At 37.9% G+C, this 20768-nt stretch overlaps 1 protein-coding gene across 1 annotated transcript in view; it reads right to left on the minus strand.

Moving 5' to 3' along the window:
• The window catches only part of LOC146460155 (uncharacterized), a 31696-nt gene extending 13354 nt beyond the window's left edge, over positions 1–18342 (minus strand). Inside the window, exons 1-2 of the mRNA XM_085088417.1 lie at positions 18225–18342; positions 7631–10585 (exon numbers count right to left, since the gene is read on the minus strand). Coding sequence (XP_084944543.1) covers positions 9663–10547 — 885 coding nt within the window. The 5' untranslated portion in view covers positions 10548–10585; positions 18225–18342 and the 3' untranslated portion in view covers positions 7631–9662. The remainder of the gene's footprint in view (positions 1–7630; positions 10586–18224) is intronic.
• Between the last annotated feature and the right edge of the window lie 2426 nt (positions 18343–20768).

Genomic DNA, 20768 nt, shown 5'->3' on the forward strand with positions numbered 1-20768 from the left:
ATAAAGAACAAAGCACTCATCATCTTGCTTCTGTAATGTGTTTCAGGAATTTTCACCGGTGCATTGGTTCCTCACGTATAACCGAAAAAAAATTATTACGGAATGGAAAAAAATTAATACTGTAAGAGAAAATTATTAGCTATAATCCTGGCCAAAAATGTTGCGATGATTTCCAAAACTCAGAATACATCCTGCCCCCCACCCCCTCCCCCGCAATGTTGTCATGTTGCTGTGTTTATGATTTCAGTGGCAACATTGCTTGTGGGAGAGGGAGGCTAGGGGACTTTCAAAAATGCACAGTGACAGCATCAGCAAGTTTATGGCAACTAAAAAAAATAATGGCAACTGGTTATAGATATGCAGAGCACAAATGTACACTGCAAACGCTATTTTTGTATCTGTCTCAGAAATTATTATTCACCAGGATTGGAGATAAGTTTGGAATGAAAAGAAAATTTTAACTTTGCTGACAGGGTAATGTGGAAAAACTATGTAACAACAGCTAAACCCAATCTGAGCAAAATTAGTCCAGCCGGCATGATTGACACATAGGCATGTCTGAAGCTAATAATTTGCTAACGAAATAACTACCTAGGTAATTGATAGTTGAGAAAAAACAGGCTGGAATAATATTGTTGTTACAACAGCTATTCAGCTCTTGTTTTTCATCACTTTGTTTTTTCTTTTCTCAGTTTTTGTAGAAGTACTTCATTATACTGTATTATGCAAAAATTTCATAGATATTTTCCATACCACATCATTTGTATTCACTAATGTTAATTGTTATATCCCTTAGCGATATTATGTAATATTTTCACAGATTTGTATCCCCATCACTATTATTTCTACAAGTTATAATCAACACTTCTTTCTTATCTGCAAAAAAAATTGTACGCATCCTTGAACTGACAATGGATACTGAAGTATCGAAAACATATCTTCAAAACTTAAATGTTAATATGTCCTGTTTTTGAAATGTCTAGTAGCTAATCTAATAGCTAATCAAATATATTTAATTGGTTTGAATACACCACTCTTAATCTCAAGGATGAGACAATACATTGTAAGACGGAACAATTTGAACGTTTAACAAAGGAATTGAACAGGGGTTAATATAATAAAAAATGCTATTACAGCTGTACTTTCATTAAATTATTATGTTATGTTATTCAAGTTAATTGACTCTTGTTCCTCTTCTTGGACCAAAACTTGTGTGAACTGTTTCATGTAAACAAGATAGGATCTAATGATTGGGTTAGGGGTTAAGTTGAGTTTGATTTAAGATTAACTTAAATAATTGATTGACAGTTTCTAACATTTGTTTTACTAAGAATGGTAAATAGAGACTAAAGATCCTTTAAATAGGAAGTAAGAGTGGTGAGTTATTTAGCATGCATGTGTCAACCGCAGATTAACATTTCTACCACATGGTACATTTCAGTTCACAATTTCCCCACCCTTCGATCCCTCTCTGCATTTTGAAATGATGTCATATTTTGTCACAATATTCCAACAGTCAAGTAGAAAAGCTAAGAAAAGTTTAAACATTTTGCCCTCTCATCCCCCCCTTAAATTAAGTTGCAAATATTTACTTTGAGTGCAAAGAAAATGTTATTTTTCTGTCTACCCAATGATTTTGATACCCATAGTTAAATGTCTACTTTTAGAACAGGGTATCGTTTTGAATGGAAATTAAATTTAATCCTTTGTAAAATGGGGTCCAAAAACTACTTCATGTAGTGCCCCTTCTCCATCCCCCACCCCTTTGCAATGCCAGGAGCAAAAGACCAGTTATGATAAAGAGCCAGTGCAACACTTTTCCGGATTTCTACTGCCTGAATGGAACTTTTCAGGTCACAATTTTGGTTGCCTGTATGGTAAGAACAATCATGTTTAATTACAAAGGTGTTGGCAAAATACATCCCTTTAACTCATGCAAAAAGATCCACACACTTCGTAACACAAGGTCGCAGCAAAATCCAAAATTGGCTTCTTACTTATGCATGTGTCAATTGGAGAATTTTGCAGAAGTTTATTTATTATAATTTTTGGCTTTGGTTTTCCCGGTGAATTCTACAGGGGGTCAGGTAAGGGGGAAGAAGTGGTCGGCAGCTGATTGGGGATCAGCATTTTGTCAAATTACCCATACAAGTTATGCAACTGTATCTGGTTGTAATTTGTTGCAATAACAAGGTCAGGCAAGATTTCTGCACAGCCCTTTAACTCTAATGATTTAGGGTGGACTGATATTGAAACCGCAAACTTGATGTCAGTGATACTTGTCAGAAATATTCGCAGATTCAATTCCTTCAATACTTCTCACATGACCGCTGTTTTAGTGCCAAAAAAACAATCCTTTTCCATTTGTGTATGTGCTGTTTCATTGTTCTTGAAAGAACTATTTGCACCGCCCTTTAACTTACATGGTCTCAGTGCCTCATTTGCTACCCAGCCACTTAAGGTGGCAATTACATAAATATTTGGCACCTGGACCATCAAGAGTCTTTTTGGAGTCTAAGTGATAATATGACAATACTATGACATCACAATAATATTAATAAAATATGTCAAATATCATACTCATATTGGATCAATTTAAAAACTGGTTTTGGCTCACCCTTATCTATTATTGCTTGAGGGGCATGGCTAGACCATTTCATAGCGTACATACAAAGGGATAAAAATTGAGCCCCAAAGGCCCGTATTGCTTGGGCGTCTGGGGGCATTCCTCGTCTCCACCCAGTAAATTTTGAAAACAAGATGCTTGGAAATGCTATTTTCCCCCTTTTCTATGATAAATTTTTTTAAAGAATTTAACAAGTGAAATTACTCACATTTTTCTTCAGAATTTTTTAGTTAACCAGCATGATTTTAGCAAAAGACAAGATTGTCAGCTCCTTGTGAATCCATAAATATAACTGTGCAAGGAAATGGTTGTACTCAATACAGAGGACACAGTTTTTCCCAATATGCGCTGACCTAGGCAAATGAATAACGTTTGTACCTTTCTTCTGCAAGAAAACAAGGCCGGCTTCTTAATGGATGGATGAGAAAAATTCTGTCCCTTGCCAGAACCAATCAGATTGTATGGTTTACAAAATTCTGCAGGCTCACACACTGAGAAAAAATGACAAAGATTGTTATCAGATTGTTTACAAAGAAAGAGACAAATGCCTGTCCTACATTTGCAAAATGAGTGACAACCCTACCAATGTCAATGTTTATGGATATCAGAATTATGAGAGAGCAAATATGACCTTTGCCCCGGCCACCCACAAAGTGGAAACATGTCTGGGAGGCGTAAGTAATCAACTGTGACTTCTGCATCATTGCGAATGGCACAATAAATTTGATTGATGAAAATAGGATATTTTTCCTTTTGCCTTTTTTTCAACGGTTTTCTTCCACACCGAAGAAGGGTTAATATACCTGAAACGTCCATTTTTTTTTAAACCATTATTGACACTTGTTGATGTTTATTTTTATATCAATCCACCCAGATATATCTCTCCTCCTTTGTCTTCCTAAATTGGACAATGTGCAGTCAAAGTAAATCCTCTAAAAGCCCAAGATTAAATTGTTAATATTTCATTTTATTTTAATTATTTATTTTTCATAATCATTTTCAGTTTGTAGGATTTCAAGTGTGCAAACATGTGTAATTGTGTGTATATGACAGCTACACCCCTGATTGCTCCCCATTTTTTGGAAGAGGGCTAGTGTGACAGTGTTGTATCTATAATGTATGGGGTCTATGGAAATCTTTCCCAAAGCTGTTTTGCTCAACTGTTAGTATAAAAATCTGATTATTTTTTGTTCTTGTTAAAGTGAGTTTGGATGAAATTTCAAGTTTGTTTTATAAGCTCTTGAACAAATATACACATTTTAGAGGTAACAGAGTAATAATACAATTATAAAAAAGACAAACAAAGAAATTCGATTATCTTTGTTACTACTGTGTTTCACAATGTCTATCATGTTTGTTTGGCAGTAGAGAACAAATAGAACCAAGGGTGATCTCCCCTGAAAAGCTCCTACAAGCTTGCTGAGATCATCCTACTACTAAATAAGTAACTGTAGATTCAATTGATGTAAGTAAGAAAAGTGGCAATAATAAATAATGTGAAAGTGAAAGTGAAAGAAGTGAAAGAATATGTCAATATTTTCAGATGTAGCAAATCGACTAAACACAGCAATGTAGAAAATTAACCACCAGAAACCAATCAAATTACTGCAGTACATGCTTCAAACATCGCTTAGCTGATCGACAAAAAAGCTTTGTGTTCGACTTTCAAACGCAGTTGATCACATTTGACTGATTGGACATTCGATTTGGTTCATAGCTCACATTATTTTTACCAAAATTTTACGCCCGGGGATTCCAGTGCAAATACCGGATCGCACAAATGTTTGTAGCCTGTGAAAGCAAATGTCTTCTCTGGCTCCTGTACGACAGACGCCTTTTTTGGCTTTTCTTTCACCCGCTCTCGCAGGCTAAAGTACTTTGCCCTGCTTTAAACATCACGGGCACACCTACCGCGAAATCGATCATCTGTTGGTTAAATTGCACTTTCAGGGCTCGAAATAACGGTCGGTCAACGGACAATGTCCGTAATGATTGGGGAGTTGACCGGTCAACCTTTCGTCTGGCCGGTCATGTTGACCGATCACATTCAATCGCATTGAAGATGAAATAAATAAAAATTTCCATGCTATTCAGTTGTTTCAGTTGTTACCAGTATGTAGCGAGTCGCTGTGTATTGTGGAACTTTTATCTGAAATCCAAGGTGAAATGCGACTAGAACCGTTGTTTACAATTCGCGCATTGAAACAGACATCGGGGTTCACGCACTTCCGGTCACAAAACTATAAATATTTTTACTTTTATTAGTTAATTTATTAGTTAGTTTATTTTAATACACATAAGCTTATTTTCATTTCGCCGCTGTAATTTATTTTTATTGTTGACTATGAGTGCTTTATAGTGCTATTAGCTCTATGCAACGACTTTTTTGGAAATATATAACGTCAGTTTTGCTTCATGGGCCCCTGTTTTAAGAGTTATTTATGTTATAAATTTGACCGGACAGAAACGATACATGACCGAGCTAAAATGAATTTGGCCGGTCATCGTGTCCGGAGACTCTCCGGAAATTATTTCGAGCCCTGACTTTGTTACTCTGCAAGGAGAGATTTTGTTTTTTTATCTTGTCACTTCTATTTGCTAGTCTTTTTAAGGCTGTCTTTAAACATTGTTGTTTTCCAAGCCGACTGTGCGCAATACTATAGAGAAGCGAGAGAAACCAGCAGTGCTCTTTGTTCGTTTCTACTATACTTAACAACTACATTGAGTCCAAATAAACACTGAACAGCTTTTCTTACCATCAATAGAAGGACGTTTGTTTCTTCGATACTTAATCACAAGATAAACTGTTCACAATCCCCTTTTTTTTTCGTACGAGACTAGCGTCTTGGTCAAACTCCCGCCATCTTAGTTTGCAACGGCGAGCGCAACCTGGGGAGAGTGCCTAAACTACCGAGGGGGGCCCTAGGGAGGGTAGAGCCGCCTCACCACACCCGCCCAAGTCGACGCCCAAGGACACGCCCAAGTCAGTAGTTTACAAACCACGCTGGCGGGAGTTGGATCGAAGCATACGAGGGTGCGAGACTCCAAAATAAAATTGAATCTTATGAACCAATATATAAGCAGATCATAAAAAAACCTTGAACGGAATTAAAGTTCGCTGGTGATGCGTGACACCTGAAAATGTTCAGTGATTGGATTGATATAAACATAAATAATATTTATTTTTATATCAATCCTATCACATAAACTAGCTTGCGAACGCAGACGTATTTCCAGCTGTCGCTTCTCTCTGCCGAAATTTTTTTCGGCGGAGAGTAGCGACAGCCGGAAATACGTATGCGTTCGCAGGCTACACAACCCACATAAACTGGCTCGTCACGCAATCTTCCTCCCCAAAGGGAGGAAAAATTGCGTGACGAGCAAGGCTAGGCCTGTAGACGGGAGAGGAAATTTTGCATTACCAAGGCTAAAGTTTCAAATATATATTTTATCTTATTATCGTCCGGGTCGTAGGTACTGAAAACAAGTTAAAATTGTGTACCGTGTAGCATGAAAATTTTGCGGGCTAATTTTTCCGGATTGACATCGATGCGCAAAAATTAGTTCCCGCAGAAAAAAACACAAACACCCGCAAAATAAAACGCTGCAAAAATTAAATCCCTTCAGTCAAATTTAAAACTCCGCTCTAAGTAGACTTGTGCCACTGAAGCGATATACATTGGACTTATACAAGAACATTAACATGATTTTCCATTGGTAAAAACAACTAGAGCTGTCAAGAGTAAAGCAATTCAGTACAATACTAGATTGGCACGAATGGGTCATCTGAAGGAACGCACAGACTTGAATCGTGCAGCAGACCAACCATGTTCTAGTGGCGCTTCTGCGGCGGCCTGCACAGAAGTGCAGAAGTTCAACTGAACAAGAGTGTTATTATTATCGACTGAGTCTGTCTCATTGCGTTACAATAGGGCATAGTTTTGCATTTTAGCAGGCCGCTTCCAGTTTGGTCTCAAAGTACATCTTTCACTCGAAAGCCCCTCTGAATGCCTAGAGAGCTTTCAGCTACGGTAATTCAAACATTGATACTGCTTTCTTATAAAATAATATACAGTAATAGCGTCGTGCTAAACCATATTAACGGAACATGGGTAGGGGTAGGTTGTTTGTTTTGTTGTTGTTCAGTCCCTTTGCGCAGTACTGGGTGACAGTGATCTGTCTCTAATATGTAACTAGAGTGGACTGTGACTCGGTTGACCGTACAATAAAAGTTGAAAATATTCAGGTTTCTTCTACTTTTAAGTATTAAAAATATTGTGCTGCTTGCACCAGAGCATCGCAAAAATTAGTCCCAGCAGAAATTTCAGTCATCTCAAACCGCAAACTACAAAAATCGCCAATCCACACAATAAAACTCCCGCAAAATTTTCGTGCTACACGATATGCCCAACACAATGAAAATCGAAGCACTCTTATGGCTCTCTATAAAGGGATCTACTGGACGCAATCATCAACACGTATACAATATTGCTCTCTTAATTTTATATATTTCGCCCTTTTTTTATTTTAAGTTCATGATTTATAGTTTTTTTTAAACTTAGTATTATGATTCATTCTTATATCTTTTATTGTAAATCAGACGTAATTCAGCCTGCGGCTGCAACGTTTTTTATTAATATAACAAACTATCTAAACTATACTAAACAAGAACCAAACAATAGGATTTAAAAGAAGGTCTGATTTTAAAACATTTGTTCGTTCCTTGAAACTAGGCTTTTTTCTTATCTTTTTCTTAATCATATAATTTCAATGTTATGGTACTGGTTCGTCTGACCAACCAAGAGCTCAGTAGTTTGATCAAACCTTCCAGCAATGTCTCTACTGCGAGTCACGCAACACACAGATGAAATCAGCTTTCACAGTACCTCAAGCATTCTCAAGAGATAATTAAGCAATGGAATTTATTTATCAAATTAAAGCTTAATTATCTCTGAAAAACTGATGTGAGGAGTACTACACATTTTTGTATTGGATTCCAATGACCTGCAAGTTACAGGGATTTCAGCTTGTATTCAGGTGGAAGTAATTATTAGTAAAAACCAGTAATTAACTGTGTATTATAAGGACCACGGCGACAAAATAAAAGTACCGGATCCTGTAGTGAAGGATCTAATCAGCGAAAAAATTGTAGAACAAATAATTAAAAAAAAGGTTGATTTCACGGTCAGGGAAGTATTTTTTTCCAATATTTCAAAAAGGAACGGCCTTTCTTCTTCAGGGTATGTTTGAGATTGACCCTGTGGGAAGAGAAGTTACAATTTAAAACAGTTAAAATAGATACCTGAAAAACAGAGGCTAAAGTTACCTAAACTAAAACGTAACAATTTGAAATTTGAAACTACAACTGCCAATAACACGAGCAAAATAGCTAACGTAACAACGTGGAAAACGAAAAAAAAATACCTTACAATGAGAAATTTGAGAAAGTAACATAACTTAGGAGGATGAAAGACGGGAAAATTGTTCATGTCTCATCTCTCCTATTAAGACCTAAGGGTTCAAGAGTTTGACCTCTGTCGATGAGGTATACTGACCTCTCTAGCTTTGCGTACACTGTCTCGATTAGATTTGATGAGTTCGAGAGGAATAAGTAGCATGTCAGAAGCGTTATGGTCGTTAGAAAGAAAATGTTCTGGGACTGTGGTGGGTTTGCAACCGCTTGTTTGTTTGTTTGTCAACAGGTCTACGCTGTTAGTTAAAACGGTCTTTAAATCGTTGTTTTGTTTCTCCAATGTATTGTTTGTGGCAGCGGTTGCAGTGTCCCATGTTAATAACCTTTTTAGAGTTGCGGTCTATATGATAGGTAATATGTCTAGTTTCGAGGGTAGAATGAAATGTGTAACTGGTACGTCCGTCTGTTATGTAGTTACAACTGAGTTGTCTTCGCATCGAAAAGATCCCTGGGTTGTTTTGTGTCGGATTACGTAGTTTGCCGCTAACTAGTAAATCACTTAGGTTGTTGGTCAGTCGGAAGGCAACAAGGCCGGGGTGTGGCTTTGAAAATGTTGGCGCAGGGGGGAGATGGAGAAAGGATGTTGAAGTGTATGTGATAACAAGGGGTACTCGCCTATAGGTCGGTTGGTGTCGGAGGTGTCTTTCGGCAGCTCCTGCGCGGGAACGCGGGATGCCGTTAACGCGTCTTATTTCTTTTTTGAGGAAGGACAGATTGAATCCACGTTTGTTGAGATATGTTTTGAGTTCGTTTGTACGGAGTTTGAAAGTCTCATCAGAAGAACAAATACGTCGAAGTCTGAGAGCTAAGGATGACATGAAGATTGCAACAAATATTGATGTTTGTCAGTAGCCTTAGTGTAAAGGTCGGTAGTGATAGTGCCGTTATAGAGAGACACACTAACGTCCAGGGAGGGTATAGATGTGAAAAAATAATTGGATGTAAATTTAATAGTGGGGTGAATGTTATTGAGATAAGTAGTAGAGATCCGGAGGTAGTCGGGAGAGTGTGTCCATATCATGAAGATGTCGTCTATGAAACGCCACCATATGTATGGTTGGAATGGAGCACGTAGTAATGCGTCCGTCGCAATTTTGGCGAGAAACAAATTGGCGTAAGGAGGAGCCATTCTGGATCCTATAGCAGTTGCGTGATTCTGTAGATAGTGTTTTTCGTTAAACGTAAAATTGTTCATAGTACATAAACTTTAGGTAGTTATGCTAGAAGGGGTGCTGTTACGTGTTTCGAGCAAGTGCTGACACGCGGTGATGCCTTCGTTATGACTATGAGGTATGTTGGTGTAGAGAGAAGAGACGTCCAGAGTGAGAAGAATGGCGTTATTGGTTTATTATCAGAGTTGTTGGAGTTTGTTAAGGAAGTGTGTTGTGTCTTTTATAGAGGAATATGTAGTCTGTGCCAGAGGTTTAAGGTGATAGTCTACAAACTGTGAGATACGTTCTGTAGGGTGAGGGTTACTGGAAACAATGGGGTGTCTGGGGGTACCCTGTTTATGTACTTTGGGTAAGATGTAAAATTGTCCGGCTTCACTCCAGTATGGAGTCTTCATTTACCCTTGAAACTCCTCCTTAGCATAGAACTGTTAACAATTGCCATACTCGGGTATTCATAAGCCTTTCCTCCAGTATGGATTCCTTCGTGTGTCCTTAAATTTCCAACTAAACTAAAACACTTGCCACAATGTTTGCATTCATGAGGCTTCTCTCCAGTATGGACTCTTTCATGCATTTTAAGGCTCCCAGCTACACTAAAACACTTGCCACACTGTTTGCATTCATAAGGCTTCTCTCCAGTATGGACTCTTTCATGACCCGTTCGATATTCTGCTCGAGTGAAACACTTGCCACAATGTTTGCATTCATAAGGCTTCTCTCCAGTGTGGACTCTTTCATGTTTCCTTAAACTTTCTGCTTGAGTAAAACTCTTGTCACAATGTTTGCATTTATAAGGCTTCTCTCCAGTATGGAGTCTTTCATGCATCTTTAAATTTCCTGCTTGAGCAAAACACTTACCACAATGTTTGCATTCATGAGGCTTCTCTCCAGTATGGACTCTTTCATGTATCCTTAAACTTCTTGCAAGTTGAAAAAACTTGTCACATTGTTTGCATTCATGAGGCTTCTCTCCAGTATGGGCTCTTTCATGCTTTCTTAAATTTCCAGCTTCACTAAAACACTTGCCACACTGTTTGCATTCATAACGCTTCTCTCCAGTATGGACTGTTTCATGTCTCTTTAAGTCTCCTGCTTGACTAAAACACTTGTCACATTGTTTGCATTCATAAGGTTTCTCTCCAGTATGGACTCTCTCATGTCTCCTTAGAGTTCCTGCTACATTGAAATACTTGCCACACTGTTTGCATTTATGATGTTTCGCTCCAATATGGACTCTTTTAAGTGTCCTCAGATTGCCTGCTCTTCTCCGATCCATGGATAACCTCGAAACACACTTTTTACCCTTCTTAAGCTCTGAAATGAAATAATGAAAATATTGGAATACAGTCATACCTGATACGTACACTGATTGGGACAAAAGTCACTCTAGTTTTATGGAAAATGAATTGTGCCATTGAAACCGATTCATATTGTGCTGAGAGGGTGTAAAAGATTTGCTGAGATACTGGAAATTATACGTAGTTTCAAGAGATGATGTTAAATTTTTTAACCACTATTATTATCAAAAGATGATTGCCAACTGTTAATGTGACATCTTATGACAATTGGATTTTTCAGCTATGTTTTCTTTTACAGACGCAAATCTGCAGACAATTACTAAATGAACGACTTGGGACATTAACATACACCCATTTAATATACTTTTCCAATTGCTTTTGTTCTTTTGGCTGAGATTTGATGGATTTCAGTTTGCACACTATGCTTATTTCCTTGAGGAAATGTTGCCAAAGATCTTTGCAGTTGTTATACATTAATCCTAGGCTCTACAAAAACTTCCTACATTTTCTAATATCTCAATAAAGCTCAGTGTCATATCTTTGTTTACTTTAAAGTAGAGATAGATAGATAGATAGATAGATAGATAGATAGATAGATAGATAGATAGATAGATAGATAGATAGATAGATAGATAGTTTTTTAAAAACTGCATCGCAGCCAAAGGCTGAATTGCGCAATTATTTACAAATGTTTTATGATACTTTAAAAAATTACAAACGAATCCTTGATAATAAATAAAAAACTAATTACAGTGTTAAAAATTCTATATAAAGTTTTTATATTAAAATATGTTAACTTATAAAGTATGTGGGTGGTGGTCAACTAGAATGCCTTTGCTTCTTTGACCACTACACACATTTTATAATTTGTACTGTATTTATTTTTATCTTGTAATAATGTTGTAATACTTTTCTTTCTATGTTAATGTGGTGTAAATAGCGTGAAATAAATGAACCATGAACCATGCACGTCGATCTGTTTCCAATTGTCATGACCATGCACGTCCTCCTGTTTCCAATTGTCATAACCTTTTGTGGAGTTAACACCTTGTTTAGCTTGAATCAACATTGTCCATGATTTAATGGTAAATTTAAAACACAGTCGATGCACTGCTGTAAACAAAGGGAAAAAAAATCACTGAGCTTCCACAATTCAAACGCACTATAACAGTGGAACGAAGTATTTGCAAAGACACAGTTGTAACTTAAGTCCAACTCAAGCCTTTTCAGTCTTACTGTGACACGTTGCACAGCTCTATAAGACGCTACAACAATATTACTAGAGAACCGAAAAACCAAATAGCCGTACCAAGAAACACAACTCCTTGTGACAAAAACTAATAGCTGCACCCGGCATTACAACAACTACAGAATGAACCTCATTGCACGATACAAGCAATGATTAATCTCTGTCCTAACATTACACAAATCTCAACAAGAAAGGCAGTTAAAACTATCACGCACTTAAACGAGCCAAATCAAACCCAACGGAAATGCTCAATATATTGCGGCATAAAAACACCTTCGTTGAACACACAGAGTAAGAGGTGATATTCAAAATGGAGAGAATGCAAAAGAGGAAAATCAAAAATTATTAGGCACAAATGACCTGTGAGGTTAAACATACGATGGTTAAATCCAAGGCTCTATCAAATCCTCCAAACCCGCTACAAATACTTGGGAGTAGCGCAGGCTTACTCGTGTAAGCGAGATTTAAAAAGGCTAAAACGCGCTACAGGGAGTGGCATAGGCTTGTCAGTCTTTATTTACACACCAAATTCTAAACCATAGGCAGCCCAAACTGACAAAAATCATTATTTTCATAAAAAAAACTCGCAATGGCTTTTGCCTTGAAAGATTTTCCAAAATAATTATTTGGAATTCACATTGAAGGAATGTTTTTCAGTCGATTTTCTTGTGATTTCGGACCAATATAGCTACAAGGAATAGCTCAGCAAACTCAAACACTATGTTAGAAAAAAATTGAATTTTCCTGGTGGGGGCAGCTGCCCCCTCTGCCCCCCCCCCCCCCCCTCCGCTATGTGTGGCCGTGATTGAGTTATGTTTGATTTACCGTTTATGACCTTCTTTCTTTTCACTTAGGAATGGTAAATTGAGATTAAAGATCATCTTTAATGGAAAGTAAGAGTGATGAATTATTTAACAAAATTTTGTCAACCTAAGATTAATATTTCCAACATAATTAGTGCATTTCAGCTCACATTTTCCCCACCCTTCCCCCTGTGCCTTTTGAAATGAAGTCATATTTTGTGACAATATTCCAACAGTTGAGTAGAAAAGCTAAGAAAAGTGAAAACATTTTGCCCTCCCATCCTCTCTTTAAAAAAAATTTTAAAATAATTTAAACTTTATTATAACCTGTCGTGATTAATCAATGAAACTGATAATCAATAACAATCAATGGCAATTGTCGATACCAATAATTATTAAGATACTCGGAATGTTCTCCAGAATACTCAGAATGTTGTTGTAATTATGTGCTTTCTGTAACTTATTTCAGTGTGATTGAATAAATAAAATTAAACATAAAAAAAACACTCGGAATGTTCTCCAGAATAAGACCTTCACTTACGCTTGAAGCTGCATTAATCAACTCTATAAGGCCATGGTCCTCCTGGTTCTGGATTATTGTGATGTTGTATGGCATGAATGTGGACAAGAAAACAGTGACAAGATTGAACAACTACAGAGGCGAGCAGCTAGGATCGTCTACTTCAAAGCTGCCCCACGCCTGCAGTGCAGGCGTTTTTTATTGGCGAGCGCTGAATAATAAATTCAGTTCGCGTATTTGAAGGAGGCTGAGGGGGAGGGGGGGGGGGGGGGGCAGGAAATGCGCGCGAAAAAAAACGCCTGCCCGCAAACCCTGTGTAATCGCCAAACACCCCTATTTATAGTTGCGCCTGATCAGTGCATTTCCGGCTTCATTCATCACAGCTTGTGCAGTCATGTCACGTACTTCGCGTGATCTAAGTTTCTACTTTGAAATCAAGCATAATAAAGTGAAAGTTGTCTCTGCGTTCGCTTTCAGAAGATTTACAAGTGTCATGCTGTGCGCCGCAAAGGTCAAATACAGAATATCAAGCACAGATCAGTTCAAAGTTTTATTCGGGGCTATGCGAATACAAACCTTTACCCGGTCCAACTGAACAGTATGCGAGTCGTCCCCAGTTATCACACAAAGCTGCTGGTCAACTGGTGTATCAATCTTTTTCAGCGATCGAAAAAACGGACAGTACTCCTCCGCTGAAACAATGATAAACGGTTTTTTGCATCCTCAATATCTTTTTAGTCGGTATCCGTATTTTCTTAGTCCCATTGAAGTTGCTTCTTCACAGCACTTTTCAGCGGACAGACAAGGATCGCATCAGCACTTTTGCTCGATAAAATCAATTTAAATGCCCTTCAGTCGAACCAACAACGGAAAGGTAAGGCTTTTTCCAAAGGCGGTAGGGAAACATGCCAATACATCTTGTCTCGACAACAGTGAAAAAATTATTTCTTTTTGTTCGGAGCTCAATTCAAGTGATATTCCAATTTCTGAAAGACACGGTTTCATTGAGCACAGTGCTAGTGGAGCTGGATCATGGAATGAAATGACATGCGGACCGATCTGCCGTGGATTGTCAGGTATCAATCAATATGTGGCCTACCGCACCAATCAGAGCCCCCGTCTGTCCAGTGTACGGGTTCTGCAAACAAACAATGAGTGCGAGCAGGCGTATTTTTCCCTCCTCTCTCCCTCCCCGTTCCTTTATTTCTCAGCCAGTCGTCCCCTCCCTTAGGGTCATTTTTGACTCGCTCCAGCCCTCTCGCGCTTCCTTGCCCAAGATGACAGCAACGAAGGATTATTCAGCGCTCCCGCTCCAAAAATACGCCTGCATTGCAGGCTAAGCTGCCCCTGAACTATCAACCGATCAAATTTTGACCAATCTGGGCTTGGAACCTCTCTATTTAAGAAGACGGATACACATTTTTAGATTTGTTAATGAATGCATTTCGAATAGACTTCCCAGATACCTTTTTAATTATTTTAATGTGAGAAACCATGACATTCACCACTACAAAACTAGAAATAATGATGACCTTATTTTGGAAAAACTTAGAATGCACCAAGCATGCTTATTTCTACAAAGAAACATTTTTAATAATTCTTAAAATTTATAACTGTTTGAAACTTCCTTTTAATGTTACTATCCTACAATACTGTTATCTCGTTTCATTTCTTATTTTTGTAATAACAGGACCTCCATTGATAGCTGTTTTCTTCTTAAAACTGAGGCAGCAATCCAGTATAAATATGTTTGAATTATTATTATTATTATTATTATTAATCGGTTGATATTAGAAATCGATGACCAATTCCTGGCCCAAAAAATTTTTTTAATTGGTATTGATTGCCATTGATTTTTATCGATTATCATCGACTGTCATTTATTATTATTTATTCTAATCAATAGACCTTTTTACCGATACAGCGGCCATTTTGAATAACTTAATTTTACAGTATATTATGGAATGCCCAGGCTTGCGTGACTGAACGCGCTTATTGTTGTCATTTGACAGCGCTGTTTATACTTTCTAATAACCATTTAGTCATGGCTGATCAACCGGATGAAAACACAAAAGAGTTCAGTGTGGAAGAGCTAAATTTATGGAATGTTGAGAAACTGCGAAAATATTTGAGAAATCGTGGCATTGCTTTCGCGAATGATACTCGTAAGCCCGACTTGTTATTGAAAGTTTACTATGCTTCTCGGCTACATTTGCCATTGTGCAGCACTAAAGAACAACGACGATGTCCAAATTGCAGCAAGAAGAAAGGAAAAGCTCTTTATTGATGGAATTTCGCTTCCTTTTTGCGGAGAAACTGGACAATTGGCTGAAGGTAAAACTATTATTTACCTGACATGATGATGAGTGACATGGAAGCGTACTTGTCGAAAAACAATGACATGAAATCCGCGAAGGAGGGAAAAAATCTATATGAAAGCGGACATGTCACTGATGTTGAGTACAATAACATATCAGATTGCCTTACAGTCAATCCAGGTCACGCGTGAACAGTATTTCCAAGAATGAAATGAACATTCGAATTTCTCTTTGTTATGTCCGATGTGTGAATGGGCAATGGAATGTTGGACATTTCTCTGGAAATCGTTCCGAAAAAGACGCATTAACTGAAAAAAAAGATTCAAAATACTTGGGAAATAATTATTATCGGCTTGAAATATTCAATTTTGCAATGTAAAGAAAAATTCATAGCTTTATACCGTCAATAAGCTGGGGAAATTTATACGGGAACTATGAAATCTCGTTGGCGATTTTCAAAACTGACATGTAAATTTCAAAACTCCGTTCACATTTCAAAAATATCGTTCACGCGTGACCTGGGTTGACTGTAAGTTTTGTTGTGTACGTGGAAAAAATGTCCCGCAAACAAGAATCGGAGAAGACCCGTACACTAACCAAGATAACGCGTTGTTTGGCTTCAGTTTTTGCCCCCTGGGCACCCCATAATATTCAGCAAAATTAAGTTATTCAAAATGGCCGCCATATCGGTAAAAAGGTCTATTTACATAATTTTTCGAAGGCTTTTACAGAAGAAATACAGAGAAATGTAATTACATAACAGTTTTTAAAATTGCTGGGTACGTATCTATAGACCTCTTTCATAATGGAGGGCATAATTAGTATTCTTTTATGTGCATGCAAATAAGCCTTCTTGACCTCGCTTTTGAGTGAAAATACTTTTGTTTTTACACATGCTAGCGAGGCCAGGAAGGCTAATTTAAATGCGTACAAAAGAATAACAATTAAGCCCTCCATTTATGAAAGAGGTCTATAGGCCCAAGCTACCACCTTTCCGAAGAAATTACGAAGTCAACACAATTTATGCTGCTATGAAAAAATTTCATCTCTAAAATTTTGCTTTTTAAAGGCCAGAGTGTTATTGTTTTAATTATTACGTGATGTTTATCAGTGCTTGAAACCTTGACGTATGGAAAAATTACAATTTTTTTAATTATCTGTAAGAAAACTTGAGATATGTACCATTAAATAACGTCATACCGAAGTTTGTAGCTTTCTTCGTCGTTGCCGGTATGGCATTTTCCATAAGTTCCTATATTTGTTCGGTGGAAAGCTCTCAAAATCTACTTTTTTCCGTCATTTTGTCCCGGGAAAATTCTCTCCCCACAACAAATTTTTCAGCTTGGCAACACTTGCCGCAATTATTTTCCATATAAGGTAAAACTACAGTATATACGCTAATAACCTGGATTTAGTGAGCCAATTGGAATGCTAGAAACACAATATCTGAGGTTGAAAAGTTAATTCCTCGCGAGCGAGGTTAATAAATTTGTCGGGCCGAGCCGGCCCGAGTGGAGCTAAGCCGCGCGATAATATTTATATATATGTATGTTTGTATATTTAGTTGAAGGTGTCCGCAATGACGTCAGACTGTCTGGCGTCGTCTGAAAAAAATTTGCATACATCGGAAAAAATATGCGTGCATGATCAAATTTCAACTGCAATGTTCATCAATATTCACTGATGCAGAACTATCTCTCCAGAATCTTTTCCCTTTCTTCCAGAAATCTTTTTTTTGTGAAAGATTGCATTGAAGAAATTACACGTTTTGTGGCCGCGGTAAAATAATTTTCCGTGGGAAATAAATTCATCGAACACGACAGCGCTTCACGCCCGTTGTGCATTTCATCGCGTCAGAAATAGATTTTTAACCGCAAACTAGCCCGTGGAACTACGAAAAGACCATGCTCATCAAAATAGTTGCTATGTTCAGAAACCTTTTAATCTCCTCATTTGATGCTACAACACGAAAGAGGGCTTTCCACCCAGCCCCAGCTTCGCGAGGTTTTGCGAGTCACGTATTTCTAGTAATTAATAATAAGCGATGGCAATCAATGGTCATTCAATGATCGAAAAAATCAGCTTGACAGCAAACAATATTTTATAATAATCAATGGCAATAGATGGCAGTGAGAGGATTGAAGGTTGTGATTATCGATTGCCCAACAGCAATTAACTAAATGTCATCTACTGTTATCGATTGATCAATTGAATTTCCGATGATCGATTGTCATTGACAGTTTGATTACGCCAGGATCATGAACAAAGAAATTCAATTATCTCAGTTGTTACTGTGTTTCACAATGTTTGTGTGGTATTAGAGAATCTGTCAATATTTTCAGATGTAGCATAAAAACTACTGCAGTACATACTGCAAACAACGCACCCAGCTGACCGATGAAACGCTTTGCGTTCGATTTCCGAACGCAATCGATCACAATCTCCAATGGAATTTGACTGATCGAAAGTGCGATTTGATTCATAGCTCTCTAAATACTTTCACCAAACTTGTACTGTGACACCCAGAAAGCCCAGTGTAAACATTGAATCGCAGAAATGTTTGTAGCCTGCGTAAGCAGACACCTTATTCGGAGGTCTGCTCTCGCAGGCTAAATGTTTGCCTAGCTGCTTTGAAACATGGCGGGCAGATCGACCGCGAAACACTATCGATCACGTCGGTTTAATTGCACTCCGTTTCTATCGATTAATCCTAAAACCTTAAGAACTACACTATGTCCAAATAAACACTGAACAGCTTGTCTCACCTTCAACGGAAGAACGTTTGCTTCCTTGATAACCAATCACACAGATCGCAAACTACATTCCTCGAGGTTTTGAATATCGTTTCCGTAGTCATCTTGAATTACGTGACGCCAGTGTCGCTGGTACCGGAAGTCAACACGAAACGTAGAGCTTGCGTTACCTGTGCCTCGCTTTCGTAATGAGGTTCAAAGCAACTTATAATGGCTATGTTGGTGATCATTGCCTGTCTTCTCGTGACCTCCATGCCTGATCAAGCAGTCATATTGTTAGGAGAATTAAGATACCACTCGTCGCTGGGGCTTTCAAGGTTAAACTTGCTTTAAAGGATTTACTTGTGATTAAAAGTAGGTTCACTGCTTAACACTTGAAAGGAAACCTTCATTGAGATAAAAAAAGGGAAACCTTCATCGACATCTACCTTGCTATGCCCCTATTAACGGAATGAATAGGTCTTATCACGGTTTTCGACGCCAGTTTGACGAGTAGGCAAACAGTGTTTGTATGGAAATCTAATGCCAAATAATTTTAGTAAAACATCGCTTCTGAAGAAGGTCTCTGAAAAATTCATGAATTGGAAACTTTTGGCACTAGGAAAAGGATTTTAAGAAAAGCTTCCAGTCGTGTTTTGAACTTTCCATACATTTGTCTGTATTTTTTCCCCGCGAACTATTTTTAGTACCAGTTCACGGCTGGTTTGCTATACAGACAAACACTGTTATTTCAAGCGTGTTTGCTTACTCGTCAAAATTGTGTCGAAAACCGTGATAAGGCCTATTGAAATCCGTTCCTGTTAATAGAGCACCCCTAGACAGGCTAGAGCACACTCAATTATGAAAAAGGCTTATCCAAAGCTGGATTCAAACTTAGACGCTGGTAACGTCTAAAGAAGTTCGCTCTTTACGTTTACTGAAAGAGAATTCCACCTTGATCTTGGGTTGAGTGTCCTGTTTTTTCTGAGGCGAAAGAAATCGAGGTGTGAAAAGAGTATACACTCTTTATTCTTTAGAAGGCTTAGCTATCTGCAGTTAGGAACTTTGCTGTCAGCCAATACACCTTCGATAAAGGGCAGCCATGCTGGATCGGAGAAAGCACGAACTGAATTTGATCGATCCTAAGATTCGAGGTGCATGATAAAGCCGCCGGACAATAGACAGGCAGACAGTCCGTTTATTTCAAAATTACGTAGTAATCAATAAGCTGAATTGGTTAATTTACAATTACTAAATCCTAACTAGTAGAGGAAATTGTAGATAAATTACAAGGCTAATACATACTTCATGTGATAAGAGAGCATTACTATATAATATCTATAAATTAAATCAAGAAAATCTATAAATCTAAAAATCTAATCTAAAATGATGTAATAACAAAGAAATTGTACATTAAGAATCATTTACACCAGGAGCTTATGTTTACCCCATTACGCATTCACACTCAGCTCAAGCGTTCACACATATGGAAACAAAAAATGAACAATATTAAAAAAGCTCACCATAGACGAATTTGTACAAACTAAGGGTGCGTTCGATTGACCGTATTCCGGAATAGGAATACTGACAATGATGAGAAGAAATCCCTCAAAAGAGGTGTTTTTGAGTTACTGGAGTACAAAATCGCGTGTATCAGTGAAAGTTTGCAGAAATGTCTTCCCAAATTTATACAAAAAGAGAAATGTAATAGCTATTCCGCTTATTCATATTTGGGAATACGGTCAATCGAACTTAACCTAAGGCATCAGATGCGCTTCTATAATATTTGATCACTGCTAGTTCACAAGTTGGGGTTTCCCCCCATCATATCTGCCCCCCCCCCCCCCCCCCCTTAAAAATAAATGAATAATAATAATAATAAAAACAAGTAAAACATGATCTTCTGAAAAGGTCTTTGGAAATCTGGGGAGAAAGCTGAGATCTGCGTATGATAAAGGCACGGGATAACTGAAGTTGAGTAAATATTTACACACACACAGACACAAAAAAGCATCACATAGTTCACTTTACAATAGCGTGCTAAGTGACCTGGCCTTCAATTGGGAGCGAGGCTGAAGGTGACTCTCGCTGCCTTTCATATGAAAAGCATGTTCTTATGCAAACTAGAGAGTATCTACGCGCGAAAATCACCGAAACAAGGCTAATTTCAGCCTCGCTTCAACTCAAAGGCCAGCTCACTAAACCCAGAACTGTGTAAAATAGTGTATTGTCTCTGAAATAGTTGCTTCGCCCGCACAATTTTGTTCTACAATTTTAATAACCCTTGCTAAGATCTTCTTTTACCTTTGAACCCTGATTAGTTGGCGCCGCCCTAAAGAAATCAGCATTTCTCCGATCGTCCCGAGATGCGCAGAACAATTGCGCAGGACCAAAAGGAGTGCAGCGTCCTTAACGTGTAATAATTTCACGGAAATTTGAAAGTTTTCCTACTGTCGCGGATTATTTTTGTTCGTTGTGTGACATTTAGCTTAGCGTTACATATTTTGAACATTTTCTTATAGCACGTGGACAGATCACGCGGTTGACACACGTGATCACGTGAACATTGAACATGCG

This window comes from Pavona decussata, unplaced genomic scaffold (assembly GCF_977016875.1).
Source record: "Pavona decussata unplaced genomic scaffold, jaPavDecu1.1 SCAFFOLD_214, whole genome shotgun sequence".
NCBI lineage: Eukaryota > Metazoa > Cnidaria > Anthozoa > Scleractinia > Agariciidae > Pavona > Pavona decussata.